At 39.5% G+C, this 17,837-nt stretch overlaps 3 protein-coding genes across 3 annotated transcripts; 2 read left to right on the plus strand and 1 right to left on the minus strand.

Moving 5' to 3' along the window:
- The first annotated feature begins 5,840 nt into the window (after positions 1-5,840).
- LOC128734796 (cytochrome c oxidase assembly factor 7 homolog) lies at positions 5,841-7,201 on the plus strand. Its single transcript, XM_053829147.1, has 2 exons — positions 5,841-6,022; positions 6,158-7,201. Exons 1-2 carry the CDS (start codon positions 5,923-5,925, stop codon positions 6,859-6,861), a joined length of 804 nt encoding a protein of 267 aa, XP_053685122.1. The 5' UTR covers positions 5,841-5,922; the 3' UTR covers positions 6,862-7,201.
- Positions 7,202-7,253: 52 nt separating this feature from the next.
- LOC128734795 (zinc finger protein 184-like) lies at positions 7,254-9,581 on the minus strand. Its single transcript, XM_053829146.1, has 9 exons — positions 9,422-9,581; positions 9,028-9,360; positions 8,829-8,967; positions 8,703-8,771; positions 8,492-8,646; positions 8,051-8,432; positions 7,881-7,994; positions 7,504-7,793; positions 7,254-7,446 (listed from the first exon to the last, which is right to left on the minus strand). The coding sequence occupies exons 1-9, from the start codon at positions 9,548-9,550 to the stop codon at positions 7,273-7,275; spliced, it is 1,785 nt and encodes a 594-aa protein (XP_053685121.1). The 5' UTR covers positions 9,551-9,581; the 3' UTR covers positions 7,254-7,272.
- Positions 9,582-12,190: 2,609 nt separating this feature from the next.
- On the plus strand, positions 12,191-14,594 carry LOC128734339 (heat shock protein 75 kDa, mitochondrial). The gene is made up of 3 exons (XM_053828485.1): positions 12,191-12,361; positions 12,442-14,251; positions 14,318-14,594. Exons 1-3 carry the CDS (start codon positions 12,238-12,240, stop codon positions 14,490-14,492), a joined length of 2,109 nt encoding a protein of 702 aa, XP_053684460.1. The 5' UTR covers positions 12,191-12,237; the 3' UTR covers positions 14,493-14,594.
- The last annotated feature ends 3,243 nt before the right edge of the window (positions 14,595-17,837 follow it).

Consider the following 17,837-nt stretch of genomic DNA (forward strand, 5'->3'; position numbering starts at 1 on the left):
AATGCTCGAAATCTCAGAACTAGTGTAGATGTGTTAGTGCAAAGTGCATATGACAGCTCGCATTGTCATATACCTGGTATATATCAATTTACTTTGGGCCGTCTGCTCGATTGGAATGACACTGACAGATAATTATCATTCCAATTTTGACATTGTCGCCACTCTGTATATAGTCACTCTAGGGATGGGCTGGGCGGTAATCTGTAAGTATCGATATTTATAGATCATTAGACGGGAGCTCCTAACCACACTTTTTTGACATCACCTGGTGGTTTGTTTACATGGTGTTAAAGTTTGAATTGAGTTTTCTATCTTTGTCCGGCAGATAATGATAAAAAATTATAGTTTTTATTTAAGAGAAAGCACCTTACATGCATTTTAAAGCACCTGACGCAGTAATCCTTCACGAAATTTCAAATCGAAACTGCTGGATGTGACAAAAAACATGTAAACAAACCACCAATTGGTGTCATTTGACGGCAAAATGACGTCATCGCAAAATGATCTATTCAAAACACCTCCACGACATCGCTATAGATCATTTTGCGATGACGTCATTTTGCCGTCAAATGACACCACTTGGTGGTTTGTTTACATGTTTTTGTCACATCCAGCAGTTTCGATTTGAAATTTCGTGAAGGATTACTGCATCAATTTCTGTAAAATGCATGTAAGGCACTTTCTCTTCAATAAAAACTATAAATTTCTATCATTATCTGCCGGACAAAGATAGAAAACTCAATTCAAAATTTAACACCACGTAAACAAACCACCAAGTGCTGTCAAAAAAGTGTGGTTAGGAGCTCCCGTGTAATGATCTATCTTGGTCTACAGAGTTTGACAGTACCCCCATTAAGTTGGACCCCTCAGTATTGTACCCCAAACAACAATGGCGTCGCATTGATTTTCTATGGAGTGATTTCCCGCCCAGTATTTTTGACGTTTCAGATTCAGTCACAAAAAAATGGCGACGTGCCGGGGGGTCGATTCAAAACCAAAAAGTCTCGATTTTCCAGGGGTGAGAAACAAAAGTATAATCAATATATATAGAATGCCAGTGTCGCTGCAGTGCGCGTGGTAAACATCACACTTGTTCAGATAATGTATTTACAGTATATATACATATGTGTGTGTGCCTGAGATTCATCAAAAAGGAATCTCATTGTCAAACTTTGACAACCAGTTTAAAATTTCAAATATGGCTGCCAAGTAATGTGATTGGAAACTTCGCTTGCTGCAAATTTCTGAAAAAATCGGTGCAAAAGGGCGCAGTTGTGGGATTCAATTTATCCGGACGAAAAGAAAAAGAACGTTTAGAAGCATTTCACTGGCATGAAAACACAGCGATGAGCGCACTGACGACAGCACCAACGAGCGCACAGATAAAGAACAGATAAATAACAATGAGCAACTTTGACAATGAAGTTCCCGATTCACAGACTTGATACAGATTGTTAGCATCATGTTTACCACAATGAGTCCCGTAGTAAAACAGCGACACTGGCATTCTATATATATATTGATTCTACTGAAACAAATATCAAATGCATACACTCAAAATAATTTTCACGTCGAAATGACGGGAAAAGTTCTAGATAGAATTAACAAAAGGGCGAATGTCGCAAATGTATAAACAAAACGAGTGAGAGTTACTTTTTGCTGGACCAGCATAGGAAAATCAACCCTCACTCGGTTTGTTTACGCTTGCGACATTCGCCCTTTTGTTTATTCTATCTTCAGTTATGTGAATATTTTTCGACCAACATTCGAAAGGGGCGTCAAACAGAACGAGTGAGAGTTATTTTTTGCTGGGAGCAGCATGGAAAATGAACTCTCACTCGTTCTGTTTGACAGTTGGCTTATCCGCCCCTTTCAAATGTTAGTCGAAATTTTCCATCCAACTTTTCCCAGCGTACTATTTACGTAAATTTAACATAATTTGCATTAGTATGCGTGCATTTACGTGTAAATCCTAGTGTAAATCAGATAGATGGTCTTGTATTTTCCAATAATGTTCAACTGAAAGTCACGTAACTCCCTGTAGAGACATTTACGTGATTTTTCACGTGGAAAGGACGTGTGGATTATTTTGCGTGAATGATTGCTGTGTAACCGTTTTTTCTGACGTTTTGGTCCGAGTGACGGCTAACGCTTTAAATATTCAGGCTGTGAACCACTTGGCGAAAATTTTAACTTTTTAGTTAAAATTTGACAGATCAGTAGTTATTTCCCCTTCGCCCGAAAATTACCCTGCTCCAATGCACACACTTAAACAGTTCGGTAAATTTTACCGAAATCTAAACAGCTGAACGTTCGGTAAAATCGACGTTTACTGATCTTTGGTAACGTTTGGTAACATAAAAATTTTTACCGAACGTTCAGCTGTTTAGATTTCGGTAAAATTTTACCGAGTACAATGCTTTTTTCTAAGGGTGCATGGTTATTCTTGACAGTTCGGTAATTATTCTAGGCATATTGGCACGGGTGACATTGCGATTCTCGTTTCGAGTGATTTTGGTTCGTTTCAACCACGTCAAACGATTGGGCGAAACGAACCAAAATCACTCGAAACGAGAATCGCAATGTCACCCCAGCTTTCCACGACCACGAGCGATAATGGCGGTGATGGATAAAACTTTCTGAAGGGCACAGTTCGGTTTTGACCACCCCATCGGCAGGCAACCAAGTTTTCGTTGCCAACATCTCGTGTATGCGAAAATGAGATAGCATGTCAGCACTTCGTTTCACTCAACTGCCAGCAGTATGATTTGGGCCCGCTGTCAAATTTTGAGCCCAGGACATGCTGTCGTTGACGTTCACTGCAGCTCGTTATAGAGATGTCGATGGGGTGGTTTTGACATTTAATGCAGGAGCAGTCACTGCACTCAAAAAAATCAGCACGTCAAGTTTACGTGAAAACATTAGTTATTCTCATCCACCACACTTTTCATGTAACATTCACGTGAATTGTTGGTAACTTGCACTCATACTAACCAGTTTACGTGCAATCCCAGTAAATTTTATCAAATTCGAAATTTCCATGCTGCAATAAACGTCAGCGACATGTCGTGGGCTCAAAATTTGACAGCGGGCCCAAATCAGACTACTGGCAGTTGAGTGAAACGCAGTGCTGACATGCTATATCATTTTCGCACACACGAGATGTTGGCAGCGAAAACATGGTCGCCTGCCGATGGGGTGTTTTTTTACCAGGGTATAACTGGGGGAAAACAAAAACAAACGTGTAAAATCAATGTAAAATCTAACAACAGCAACAACAAACCGCGCGTCGATGTATGCGTGCGGCAAACGTCAGCAGCTCAATAGAGAGCCACAGAATAATCTGTGCATGCGGCAACACTGACATACACAGATGCATTGTTGCTAGAATATTTGTTTCAGATGGCGACTCTCTAATGCCGTTTTTTTAGGTGTAGCTACACCGTTTGGTGCTACACTTTTCGCTAAATAAACGAACGCTCGCAGTGCAGCAGCAGTGGCGTGGTATGGATGTGTTGGTGTTTTCCTATCTGCACCAGCTACACCCTTTTTTCTGGTGTAGCTGGTGCAGAAAAAGTGTACACGGTAAAAAACTATCACGTTAAAGTAAAGTGATTTACCTTTGAATTCGCACTACTTGCCAAACATTATAATTTGAAATGAAAACGTGTTGAAAATGAATCAATTCAGAGCACGATGAAACCAACAGAAAATCACTTCAATTTCGGGTGAGTTACGTTTTGAATTTTGAACTGTCAAATGAATTGAAAAAAAAAACGCATATTGAGATTATTAACTTGTTCGAAAAGTTTATTTAGTATATTACATTAATATAATGGGTAACATAATTTACCATAATAAATGATATTGCGTAATTATCCGTAACCACAATCACCTATCATTGAGGAGGATTACCATTCTTAAATATTTTTGGTTGCCGCTGCCGTGTTCATGTCCATCTCTATTTGATCAATTCCCTAAACTGAAAACATTTAATTTATTAATTTCGATCGCGGGGATAAATTCACTATACTCACGGTCTAGAATATCAGTGATTTTAAACGAAATTTAGGTTTAGCCAGCTGATTTTTTGTTTTTCTGCTGACCATTATAAGTTGCCCGTTTGTTTCGTAAGACTTTGACACTTATATGAGTTGCAAAAACAAGATTCATTTTCAATGGATGAAAACAGTCGTGCAGATTCTAAGGATATGCATTATAATTTGATGGTGTTTTAAATTAAATACCTCTCAATAGAAGATCACTTTGTTGAAAAATAAAAATCTCTCGAAAATCAATGCTAAATCACTTCAATTTGCAGTGCGGCGTGACAAATTGAAGCAAATGCAAAAGCCCTTGAAAAAGACGTGATAATTTTTTACCGTGTAGCAATGGTGTAGCACAAAAATCGAAAACAAACAGTTTTGGTGCAAAAAAGCTATACACCGGTGTAGCTACATCGCAAAAACAAAAACGACATAAGGCTCTCTCCCGCTTAGGCGCGCCCGGCAGAAATCGAACAAAAATCTGGCAGCGAAAAACTTTTTCTGCCAGACATTCTGCCGGATTTCTGGCCGCCGTCACCCGTGAAAACTAGCAGAAATGCAACAACCGTTTCGGGCAGAAATTTCGCCTAACGGTTTTGTTTTGAATTTTCTGCCCGAGTTCTGTTCGATTTCTGCCAGTCATATCGAACAGAACCGGTGCAGGAACCGGTTCGGCTGATTTTCCTTTTTTGTATTATTTTTCATTATTAAAGATAGAATGTCATCATACAAATTACGTTAAACCAAATTTATATTTATTTTTCTAGTTTTTTATTTACATTATTATAAGCACACACACATAAAGCACATAAATGGCGCACAAAAGAACACCGGTACAGGAAACAATTTTCTGAAAAAAAGTCTGGTTATAAATGTAGCACACTAAACAAAACAAACATTTTTATGATTCGTTATAGATGCAGATTGTTTGATTTGTTTTGTGTGGCTATACGAACGAAAACTGAAGGTTTGCAAATATAAATTTGTAATTTTCTTACCTAGAATCGGAAACTGCAACGAGCAGCGCGTGTCATCTTTTGTCACTTGTTATGACATAAAGAGAATAGAGCGAAAAACGAAGAAGATGAACCGGTTCTGAATGTCAAATTCAGCCGGCGCCATATTGATTCTGTTCGATTTCTGCCAGGCATCCGACTTTTTCGTAAGCGGGCTAGATGTAGGCAGGGTTGTTTCCAGTTGTTTCAATCCCGCACATATCCCGCATCGTCCTTGTAATCTTTGAACTCTAGATAGAATTAACAAAAGGGCGAATGTCGCAAATGTAAACAAAACGGGTGAGAGTTATTTTTTGCTAGACCACCAGAGATGCCATATTTTCTAAAAAAAATGTCTGCAACTGCTCGAAAACCGAAAAAATCGAGCAGTTTTCCGGCTACTCGAATTTTCTGGTTTAAAAATAATCTGCGAAAATCTGCACACTTTTTTAGGAAGTCTGTGAAAGTTTAAAGACCTTCGAACAAAAATCTGCACCAAAACAATAAAAGTCAGAAAAACTGCAAATATCTGCAAATTTATACTAATCTGCAAGACCGTTCCAAAAATCTGGAATTTGCAGACAAATCTGCAAGTCTGGTATCCCTGAGACCAGCATAAGGAAAACCAACCCTCACTCGGTTTGTTTACGCTTGCGACATTCGCCCTTTTGTTAATTCTATCTTCAACTGTCAAATCACCTGGCATCACTGATACTTTCAATTGTCTCTTCTGCTTCTCCTTCATTGCCTTTATTCTTTAAAATGCAGCGAACGATCAAAAATTGAACAAAGCAAAAGCAAAACAATATAGTCAATAGAATAACCTTATAAAATTAGTAAGTGAAAAAACCCGAAATTTAAGTCTATTTTACTATTTGAAAATGTCGTTTGACCTGAAGAACGAAGCGGACGTTAAAGAATATCTAGAAAAGTTAGGCATAGAATACCGATTCGGATGCTACTCGGAGAAAAAACCCGAAGGTAAGCAAACAGCATTTAGTGCTGGCTAGGAATTACACAACATCTCTGGTGAATAGAGTTCTGAAAGCTTTTTTTCTAGTTTCTTTTTCGTATGCTATACTAAATATTGTTTGTTCTAAAAACATCCATTTTTAGTTTGTCATCTGTTAGGAGATTACCTCGAAGGAATTAAAAAAGATTTTGACAAGGCTGCCAAGGTTTACCGGTCTAATTGTGACGATTATGGTTTTGCTAAGAGTTGTTTGAAATATGGGAACTACAGTTTCCTCGGCAAGGGACGTGCTTCGGACAAAGGTGATCCTGTGAAAGCCTATCAATACTATGAAAAGGGCTGCGGTTTGAATGACCCTGACGCCTGCCTACATTCGGGCCTGCTGCTGGTATCCAAATCGATTCCGAAAGACATCAAAAGAGATGTTCCGAAGGCATTTGAATATCTTAAAAAAAGTTGCGAAATGAACAATGGAAATGCTTGCTTCTATCTTTCCGGCATGCATATATCCGGTATTCTGAAGGACGAATATAATACAGCCAAGACTAAGCAGGAGCTGGAACAGAAAGAGAAATCAGTTTCAAAAGGACAACCCTCCTCCTTGCCTGCAGCGGCTTACGTCGTAGAACGTGATATGCAGAAGGCGTTCGAGTTCGCGTACAAAGCCTGTGAATTGCGAAACATGTACGCCTGTGCGAATCTAAGTCAGATGTACGCTAAAGGCGATGGCATCGCTAAGGACGAGAAAAAGGCAGAGAAATACAAACAGCTGGCGATGGAAATGCAAGACGAGATCAAAAAGCAGCAGCAGCCGCTTAACTTCCAGCAGGGTCTAAATCCGTCATAGACGGTGTGACATTCCACTTTCGTGCTGGTGCTTGAGAAGTGACGAAAGGGATTAGAATGCGAGTGTTTGATTCTAGCCACAACCGATGTTTCAGCCGTTATACGGTTCGTCGTCACACGTGACGAATTTTAGTTGTTTCAATATGTACCTTAAATTTGACAACGTAATGGACAGTGAAAACGTTCGGCTATTCAAATTGTTCAATAGAAACGTTTAGAAGATATGTGAAATGTTTAGCGGAAAAAATACCTGCAAGTATTGTGCAATATTATCGAAAGAAACGCTTTTATCCCCCTAAATTATATCGTCTGCTTGATGAAAAATATGTTTCAATTTTGGATTGTATAGTAAACACATTTCATATTTTATCGAATTTAATAACAACTGTTTTAGAGAAAATTGTCTATAAGTCTATTGAGTCATACTATTAGAATCTATCACGAAGGTATTTACTACACTACTGCTTTGCAGCGCATCCAAATCTACGGTTTGTCCAACCAACTCCTGATCGACTACAAACTGAATTAACGGTTGCGATTGTTCTTCGTCTGCTTCGTTCTCCTTATAGTGAGCTTTTTGATGGTTCTACAATAATAAAATGTTGTATATAAAATGGTTTCTGAAGTTTCTTGATTCCGTTACCTTTAAACTATGCAGAGACGTAAAGACCTTGCCACAGTTAGGACACATATGATAATATCGATCGTTATGACTTCTTTTTAAATGTGTTGTTAAACTGTCGGTAGATTCAAATTTAGCAGAACACAAAGTGCATGCATACGGTCGGTCATTAAGGTGCTTCCGAGTTTTGTGAATCGTTAACGTTTCCTGTCGGGAAAATCGCTTACTGCACACGTCACAACCGTAAGGCCGTTCGCCGCTATGCGATCGGAGATGCACCGTTAGGGCATTAGAGGCTGCAAATTGTTTTCCTAAAATGTAAGAATGCATCCGAAGTTTTATTTTCAGTGTTGAAATACACATTGGAAAAAATGACAATCTTTTAAACATATACATACCGCACTCTTTACAACCGTAGGGTTTCTCGCGACTATGTATCCGTTGATGAATCACCAGATATCCACTCTGAGCAAAGCTTTTCAGACAGACATTGCATTTGAAAGGTTTCTCTCCTAAGATAAAAGACATTGAAAATGTTTCGCTCAAAATCCAATTCAAAACATACTACCTGTATGCACCCGTTCATGTTTCTGCAAGTTGCACTTTTGAGTAAACCCCTTACTGCAGTAGCTACAACTGAACGGTTTCTGTCCATCATGTGAAAACATATGAATGTCCAACGATCGCTGCTCAACGTAGTACTTGCTGCAACCCTGATACGGACAGACGAATAACTTCCGCTTGGTGTGATGCTTCATGTGCTTCGACAACGATGTAGCCCACTTGAACCGTTTGCCACATACCGAACAAAGATTTGGCTTTCCGACGACATTCCTTAGCTCTCCTGTGTGCCGCCGATGGTGTTTCGTCAAGTTAGAACTCTCCGCGAACGACATACCGCATACCTTGCACACGTGCGGTTTGTCAATCAAATGGGTACGCGAGTGGCGCTAGAAATGTAAAGCATGAAGTACCTTACGCAAACAGGAGATTTTCGTTGGTTACCTACCCGAAGCTTACCGGCGTCAGAGAATTTCTTGTGACAAACCGCACACTCGAAGCGACTAGATAATGCTCTATCGTATGGGGGAGGTGCGACTTCTTCGGTGGTAGGTGTTTGCTTCTTTTGATGAACTTTTACTATCGGAGTCAATTTAGGGAATGCTGGAAGAAAATATACAGAAATTTCTTTCGACAGTGATTACATTCTAAGAACGCACCAGCTACTCCAGAAGTCCTATCGGTATGTTCAGATTTCACAAGGGTCGGGCTACTCGCTTCAGAAATTGCTAAAATTGTTATTGATTGAAAAATTATCACATTATCGAATAGACCATGTAGCTCACCGTAATTATCGCGCTCGATTTCCTCAGCCAAAGAAATTTCATTGCAATCCAGGACATTGGAATTCAAGTTAAGTGATGCAATGAATTTCATCTCATCTCCTATTCCTACTGCTCGTACTTGTTCACTTTGAATAGGGACCTAAAATAATATCAACGTAAAAAGAAACGCATTGTCCTACGAGCTATTTTTTTCGCTTACCTCCGAATCCTCAATAGTAGCACTCAGTATGAAAACACAGCCATTCGAATCACTGCCCTTGATTTGATATTCCAACGCCGATTGATCGGCATCCAACTCTATCAGGGTAAGCTTTTGTTGTTTTTCGTTAGTATCAACACTCTCGCCTTTAATTACATGATTTTCCGGATCCGGCCGAAAATCGTCATCCAAGCCGTCGCTTAATACTACAGTACCATATTGTCTCAAAGTGGAATCCGTCTTTTCACATTGCTGCTTGAAGGCAAACGATCTGCTGACCTGTAGTACACACTGGACACACATTTGCGCGGGATAGCCATCGTGTTCAGTAACCTAAGAGGGGTGACTGATGATATCAAACTCATCCACAGATAATCGATTTTAAACTATATACCTTTACATTTGCGACTGCCATTAGCATCGAATCTATGCTGGAACCGAATAGTGGTCGCATCTTTTGTTTTTTCATCATGCAACTTCGACAGATTTCGGTGAAATCAAGATTTTCTAAAAGGTTGTCCATGATGTCAATCTGTGATCGAGCGATTGAAACGAAATTCCAACTGGAGCTTCAAGTTCAGAAAATCCAGAAAACTAACAATTTTTAGAATGTTTTTGTTTAGTAAAATATATAAAATAAAACCCATCAGTTTTGAGGTTTTGAAAGATGTCAAATCCGTCAAAACATATCCACCCTGTGGCTGTGCTCGCCAGAGCTGGCATTAATACAGATGTGCATGAAAAATTTGGTACCCTGCCGTTTTAACCGGAGGTATTTTATATTCTCGCTGTTGCAGCAGAAAGCCACAGTGTAATATTCCCTGGCAGTTAGCTTCTATTGTCCTGCCGATGCCGAATCTAGTCACAAAAAACTATTATCCGTTCGACCGAACGGGATCCGCAGGAGCTATTGTTCTGAATGTGGAAGAAATCTATTAACTACAAGTGTATAGAGCTTTCTGACAGCTGAAGCACTCACACTAGCGAACACGAAATACGCGTGTATATACATGATGTTTACCTCATTTTGGGGGACAGCTGATACTGGAGGAACAAACCGAAAAATAGCGATTACTAGTTGCGTTTCTCCGTTTGCCACACTGCAGAGCACATATTTCGCTCAAATTTTTCATCCTGTTCCAAATTCAGGCACATATTTTGAAAATTTGCTGGTATTTAAGCCAGCGGAAGACGAAATTCATTCTGTACCTTGGTGGCAAAGGAATGCATCTCTTTTGTTTACTGTTGTTGTTTGCCTCATTTTCAAGCACCAATACACACATAACTGGAAAGCTCTACTGTGCGCGCATTCCCTTACTGGACACGACGGTTGAAACGTTTTTACCATAGGCCCCGTAGAGAGTAAACGCGACACGACTTCGCTCTCATGTTGCTAAATGCACAGTACTGCTTCGGGCGAAAAAGGGCTGCGCGTATAACTACAGCAAAAAATGTCGCGTCGTATGTCGCTTGCACTCTGGCGGTACCCATACGATGGGTGGTACCATCCCATCGGCAGGCAACCATGTTTTTGCCGCCAACATCTCATGTGTGCGAAAATGAAATAGCATTTCATCACTGCGTTTCACTCAACTGCCAACAGCAAGGGGTGTCTCACTTCGCAATTTTGCATTAGCATTTTACGTCATTTGCATTCACTGCAAAAATGCACGCGAGATTTTTTTGCTGCAAAATTTTTTTATTGGCGGCAACAGTGGATGCAAAGCGATATTTGCAGTGATTGCAGCATTTGCAGTGAATATGTTTAATATAAATCTAGTGAGACGCGCCTAGGCCAGCAGTGTGATTTGGGCCCGCTGTCAAATTTTGAGCTAATCATTTTGAGTTAGACATCCATGCATTGATAAAGAAAAATTCAAGGAAAAATCATTGAAACACATCGAAGCTCTTTCCTGACCTGTGGTATATCTCATTAGCTCTCAGAAGCGAACCATCGAACTGTCAAAACCAGGGCTTCGACCGATCCTTTTTTTCTACCGCAGTCACACCAACGCGCATTCAAGTTCACACCGTCCGTTTAGAGGTGGAATACGAATGCTATGCATAACACAACTGGCATTTTGCTCAGTCAAACGCCGACTGCACGCTGCAGAACGAACGGCTTCTAAAACTTTTTGACATTTTCGTTTCGATCAAGTTGCCTTTACCGTTTGGAGCAGCGAATGACTGCAAAACAGTCAAATGACTGGCAATCACCACGCTACGAAAAGCAACCGCACATCGTATGATTCAATACTACAAAAAAAACAACCACTACATGTGCATGGAAGAAGTCGGTCGGACTCCGTCCAATACAAACGAATATTTTGCTTGCGTCGGACCGACGTCTGGGTGACAAACTTTTACTGTGAGCAGCCGATTTGGAGACAAAAAGAGAAACGAAAAAATACGTCACCGTATGCTTCCAGTCAGTTTGCAGTTTATATTCTCAAAGCGCAAAGCAAAACGGGAGATCGACTGTTTGCTTTTGCTGAGATGCCGCATGAATTGTACGACGGCAGCAGCGCAAGCGGCAGTTTGACTGGATTAAAAAAACGGTCAAATGATCGTTCAAAAATCGGAGTTTGAATGCGGAAAGTTCGCATTCACGGCAGTCACATTCAACTTGCGATCCCTTTTCAAGCCCTGGTCAAAACTAACCATGCTCCCGAGCAGGGTTATTTTCGAAAAACCATCGAACTGTCAAATTTTAACTAAAAAGTTAAAAATTTCGCGAAATGGTTCACAGCCTAATACATAGAATATACCAATTGAAGATAGAATTAACAAAAGGGCGAATGGCGCAAGCGTAAACAAACCGAGTGAGGGTTGATTTTCCTATGCTGGTGCAGCAAAAAAAAAACTCACCCGTTTTGTTTACATTTGTGACATTCGCCCTTTTGTTAATTCTATCTAGAATTCAACCCGTTAGCAGCTTTCACTTAGAAAAACGTTTAAGCTCAAGACTTTGCTCTTATGAATTTGAATTTAATGTAAATCTTTATTGCTGTTTATTTATTGACGCTTTATCGAGGTCGAACTGTGGCTCGATCAAATCGATTATCGAGTGTCAAGCGTCGTTTGTCAAGCGTTTGCCGAAAAAAACCGAAAATAAACATAACAAAAAATCCAGTCCAGTCAGTAACGCAAACGCACGAGGCGAATTCGAGTGTCGAGAAAACAAATTTGCTGTGGCACATTTGATTAAAAATGAGTGCGTTTCGAGCTTTCCAACTTCAGAAATTATCGAAATTTGCCTTTACAAGGCAAAGGTTAACTGCTGTCGGATACAGATATGTTAATCGCGTATTAAACAACGGCAATATAGTGAGAGGTAAGCACTTCTATTGCATCAGTGATCCTTAATGGTTGTGTGACAAAATTCTTACGCAACGCCTAATGTTCAATTTCCAGCTCCAGCTTATCAAGCAATTCGCCATTTAAGCACTCAACCGGCTGAAGAGAAAACCGGCTACCATTCGATAATTCGAGATTCGGAAAAACCTGTCGGGACTAGTGATCGACATGAATTCCAAGCGGAAACGCGGATGCTTCTTGACATCGTGGCCAGGTCGTTGTACTCCGATAAAGAAGTATTTGTCCGGGAGCTGATTTCGAATGCTAGTGATGCACTTGAAAAATTCCGCTATACGATACATACTGCTGGTGAAGGAGAAAAGGATTTTACCAATGCGGATAGATCGCTGGAAATTCACATAGGTACTAATAAGCAAGATCGTTTGTTAACCATTCAGGATACCGGCATCGGCATGACCAAAGAGGAGCTGATATCGAATTTGGGTACTATTGCTCGTTCGGGATCAAAACATTTTATAGAGCAGCTGAAAGGGAAAGGAGCAGGTGCGGAAAATGCGCAAAATATAATCGGTCAGTTTGGTGTAGGATTCTATTCTGCGTTTATGGTTGCTGATCGCGTAGATGTTTATACTAGGTCGTCGAAAACTGATTCCATAGGATATAAATGGACATCTGATGGGTCAGGTAATTTTGAAATTCAAGAGGCAGAAAATGTTCAACCAGGAACAAAAGTTGTCATTCATCTGAAGGCGGATTGTCGTGAATTTGCCGATGAAGATCGCATCCGTGAAGTCATTCGCAAATACAGCAACTTTGTGGGCAGTTCCATTTTTCTTAATGGAAAGCAAGCTAATCAAATTCAACCGATTTGGTTGATGGAGCCAAAAGATGTTTCCCAAGAGCAACACAACGAGTTTTATCGTTTTGTTGGAAATACTTTCGATATACCACGATTTACCTTGCACTATAAAACCGACGTTCCGCTGAGCATTCGGGCATTGCTCTACTTCCCTGAGGGTAAACCTGGTCTGTTTGAAATGTCGCGAGACTCCGACATTGGTGTAGCATTGTATACAAGAAAAGTTCTCATCCAATCAAAAACGGAAAATCTTCTTCCAAAATGGCTTCGTTTCGTGAAAGGAGTAGTAGATTCAGAAGACATTCCCCTTAATTTAAGCCGTGAGCTACTGCAGAACAGTGCGCTGATTCGAAAGCTCCGCACTGTTCTAACCAATCGTGTTCTTAGATTCTTGCATGACCGTGCTGTTAAAGAACCTGATAATTACGACAAGTTCTACAAAGACTACGGTCTTTTCCTTAAAGAGGGAATCGTAACTAGTACGGAACCACAGGAAAAGGAAGAAATAGCTAAGCTTCTTCGGTTTGAAACCAGCAAAGAAGCAGACAAGAAAGTCAGTCTACCAGAGTATTGCAATCAGCAACAGGATGGACAAAAGGACATATATTATCTAGCCGCTCCAAACCGGACTCTCGCGGAGGCGTCACCCTACTATGAATCATTGAAAAAGAAGGGTATAGAAGTTCTCTTCTGTTATGAAGCTTACGACGAATTAGTGCTAATGCAGTTAGGACAATTTTTGGGTAAAAATCTAGTTTCTGTGGAAAAGGAGATGAGACGGTCGGAGAAGACGGACGACTCAACTGATCAGATGATTGAGGGTTCGCTTTTAAAATCTCAGATAGATGAACTGATCCCTTGGATTAAACAAAAGTTAGCTGGCAAAGTGACCAGTGTAAAGACGACCAATAAGTTAGACTCTCATCCGTGCGTTGTAACGGTAGAGGAGATGGCTGCGGCGCGTCATTTTGTTAAAACTCAAAGTCATAACATGAGCGAGGAACACCGGTACGCGCTACTGCAACCACAACTAGAACTGAATGCGAAGTAAGTGTGTCGAGTAGAATTTTGTCCTTAGTTTTTCTATCTTATATAACATTTTATCATACCTAGGCATCCCATTATCAAGAAACTTCATAAACTGATGTCATCCGATCCGGAATTAGCAGATCTTCTGACCAAACAGCTATTCTCTAACGCAATGGTAGGAGCTGGGTTGGTGGAAGACCCTCGAATGTTACTGACCAGTATGAACGAGCTGCTTGAAAAGGTGTTAGATAAACATTAGGTTAATCAGTATGTACCTAGATTTGTATGGGTGTATCGTACTCTATCGACTATGTTGAAATTAATTAGAATATATGAAAACATGTTAAGTGGTTGATAAATTTCACGAAGTAGTTTAAAAGAAATATTAAATTACTATAGGTCGATACATTTGAATTTATTCGGTAAGACTTGCATAAAATTCATTTCTGGTTAACCGTCTCTGGCCCATTGTATCACAGGTGATTCATCATTTCGGTACTAAAATTAGCCGAATATATTTTTAAGGAGGAACCCTACTCTGAAAAGTCAAAAATATTTAATTTTATTTTTTGGCAGTTTTGAGAGGCTTTATATTTTTAGAAATATTGGGCCAAAACGGTTTTTTGATAACTGATCTCGTTGAAAAGTTACAGCTAAAACTATGCGGTCAGCTTAAGAGAAGTGGATCCTATTCAAAACTTTAAACGTGTTTTTTTTCCAAACCATGTTTTCTCAGCTGGCGGTACATGATTGCCGAGTCTACTTAGTGGACCGATTTGGCTGCATTGAACTACACTAGAATCTGTTTACACGTCCATTCATTTTACGTGATTTCGTTTTACGCCCAAAACTTAAATTAACATCCTCTTTCTTTACGACCGATTTTTTTTACGTCCCCCCAATAGTGAACGTAAAACGAAATTTGAGTGTATCTAAATTGCGTAGCCGTTTTACTGATATCTCAATGTGTACCGCCAGCACCAGTAAGGAACTATTTTCTAGATAAGCAGTTCCCAACCTTTTTTGTTTCGCGAACCCTCTGGCGGAATTCCCTGCCTATACTATTCTACTGTGAACATAAATTTTTGGCGAACTTCAGGGGGTTCGCGAAGGTCCATTTGGGTAGCCCTGTTCTAGGAAGTATTCACGCGCCCAGCTGCCTCCTGCCACTAATAGCATAATAATCAATCTCAGACTAATTACAATTGAAGCGTCGATATTAAAATTAACTTCAAGTCCAATTGAAGTCTCGTTGCATGTCCAATTTCAATTTGAATTGGAAGTCTTAGTTCAGATCCAATTTTGAATTTAATTCACGGTCCGATTTCCTAACTAATCTGAGATTAGGCTTCAAATCCAAATTTGCCCAAATTTAAGACCAATTTCATATATCAATTTAAAGTTTAATCCGAAATTCTACGGCCCAATTAAGTCGGATTTCAATTTTGGGTACAAATCTTCTGGGGTGCCCACGCACGTGTACCGCTTGCTCTATGAAACGTAATGTACAAAATTGGCATAGTTTCACTTTACGAATTTTTTATTGATAACTTTATTAAAATGACCGAAAACTGTAAATCTCCCAAATACCCTTGGGACAGAGAGGATTAAGTAGTAGGTGGAAGCAACCATCACTTCAAAGACTTGTCAGTGTAAGAAGGTAGGTAGAATCACGTAGAATTACAGTAGATCCAAATTTGATTATCAAATGAATTTCACACTACTGCTGTTACAGAAGGGCCAAAATGGATTGAGCGGACCCACAAGCATAGGTACTTGTGCGCATTCCGGGGTTAAAAGAATCACCTTCCAGCATTAGTACCCTTTCTTGTAATAATCAATTTCGCTGTACCAACATTATCCCAGGCAGGGATGGTTCGATCACTTTGACTCAATTTTGATTCATTTGACACTACCGTCTCAGCCGAGCAAAATTTGACAAAGTTATGTATGAGACATTTGTAGAACTTATTGTTATTTATAATTTTGCAGAATAGTGTTGCTGTAACTTTTATAGTTACGGCGCTACAATGCTAGTACCTCTTTAGTAACTAAATGAACGTTCATTTAGTTACTAATGCGGTACTAGCATTGTAGCACCGTAACTACAAAAGATACAGCAACACTTTATTAAGCAAAATTGTAGATCTAGTTATTATCTACAAATGTCTCATACATCAATTTGCCAAATTTTGCTTGGTTACGACGCTACTGTCAAATGAATGAAAATTGAGTCAAAGTGATCGAACCATCCCTGATCCCAGGGGATGATTTGTTTGTGAGAAGGACGTGACATATTTGCTTTAGACCTTAAGGAATCAGATCGGCAATCCACTCCCATCATCTAGCCTTCCACATATATTAATGATATGATATTAAGATGATATGAAGTATACATGGGCAAAATAGAACAATCTCATCAGTAGTCCTTTGAATAGAATAGAGTCAAACTTATTTGAGTTTCTATAAGTGCTTCTATTATTAATTTATAATATTTATTCTGGTATCCATGAGCACTATTTAAACTTGCTTCGGCCAAAGTTTACACTGTACAGTAGTCATGAAATACCATGAGCTAAAACGAAACAATTTTAAAATAACTTATATTACCTAGTAACCAGTAAGCACAAATCATTATTCCTTTAACAACATTGTATAAATGTACAGTACTATGATTAAAAGCTTCTTCATTTGCGTAACTAGGGGGGGGGGGCTAAGTCCCCCCTAGGAAACATTTAGCCCCCCCTAGAAAAATTAAGCTGGATTTTTAAATTTGAGAAAAAACTATAGTTAGGTAACTTTACATAATAAAAACTTGAGAGTAATTTTTATATGCATCACTACTTTAAGTTCGCATGCATCAATGTACATTTAATTTTAATATGCCAAGGAAATAAAATGGTCGAAAAAATGCAGGGGGCTATAGCCCCCCCTAGAAATGAGCGCTAGTTCCTCCAATGAGCTTCTTATTCTTTATGTACTTCTGTAGAACTCACACAATGCTAAAAAGGCGAAATAGCGGGTTATTAAAATGCTACACCGCAACCTAGCGTAGAGGCTTGCGTAAAAATAAAAGTATTTTATTATAAAATATTAAAAATATATACAGTCAGTCCACAATCATGGGTCACACACAATTATGGGTCATTTTAGCTTTTTCTGCCAGTTAATACATGAATATTATACTAATTGATTGATGAAATTGATACTCATAAGTAGCATTAACAATTTGATCAATCATTAGGTGATATTCAAACGGAAATTAGCAGTTAAAGCTAAAATGACCCACAATTGTGTGTGACCCATGAATGTGGACTGACTGTACCATGCGGCCGCACTAATATAAAGAACACTTCGTTCAGATTAGGGAAGTTCATGTTTCATCTGAATGTTTAGAAACTCCAAGGCGCAAGTCGCTGAGAACATGGTGATAGGCTAGGCTCCATACTTGTAAAGAACGATGTCTTACACAGTTCACATCGTTAATTGCGGTACAGTCAACTTTCGTTCGTTGGGCTATCTTTAACTGGGCTACGTTTTAATCGGGCTCCCGTTAATTGGGCTATAGCCCATCTAAAACGAAGTCAAACGTCATTTCTGACAG

This window comes from Sabethes cyaneus, chromosome 2, assembly GCF_943734655.1.
Source record: "Sabethes cyaneus chromosome 2, idSabCyanKW18_F2, whole genome shotgun sequence".
In the NCBI taxonomy this organism is placed as follows: Eukaryota; Metazoa; Arthropoda; class Insecta; order Diptera; family Culicidae; genus Sabethes; species Sabethes cyaneus.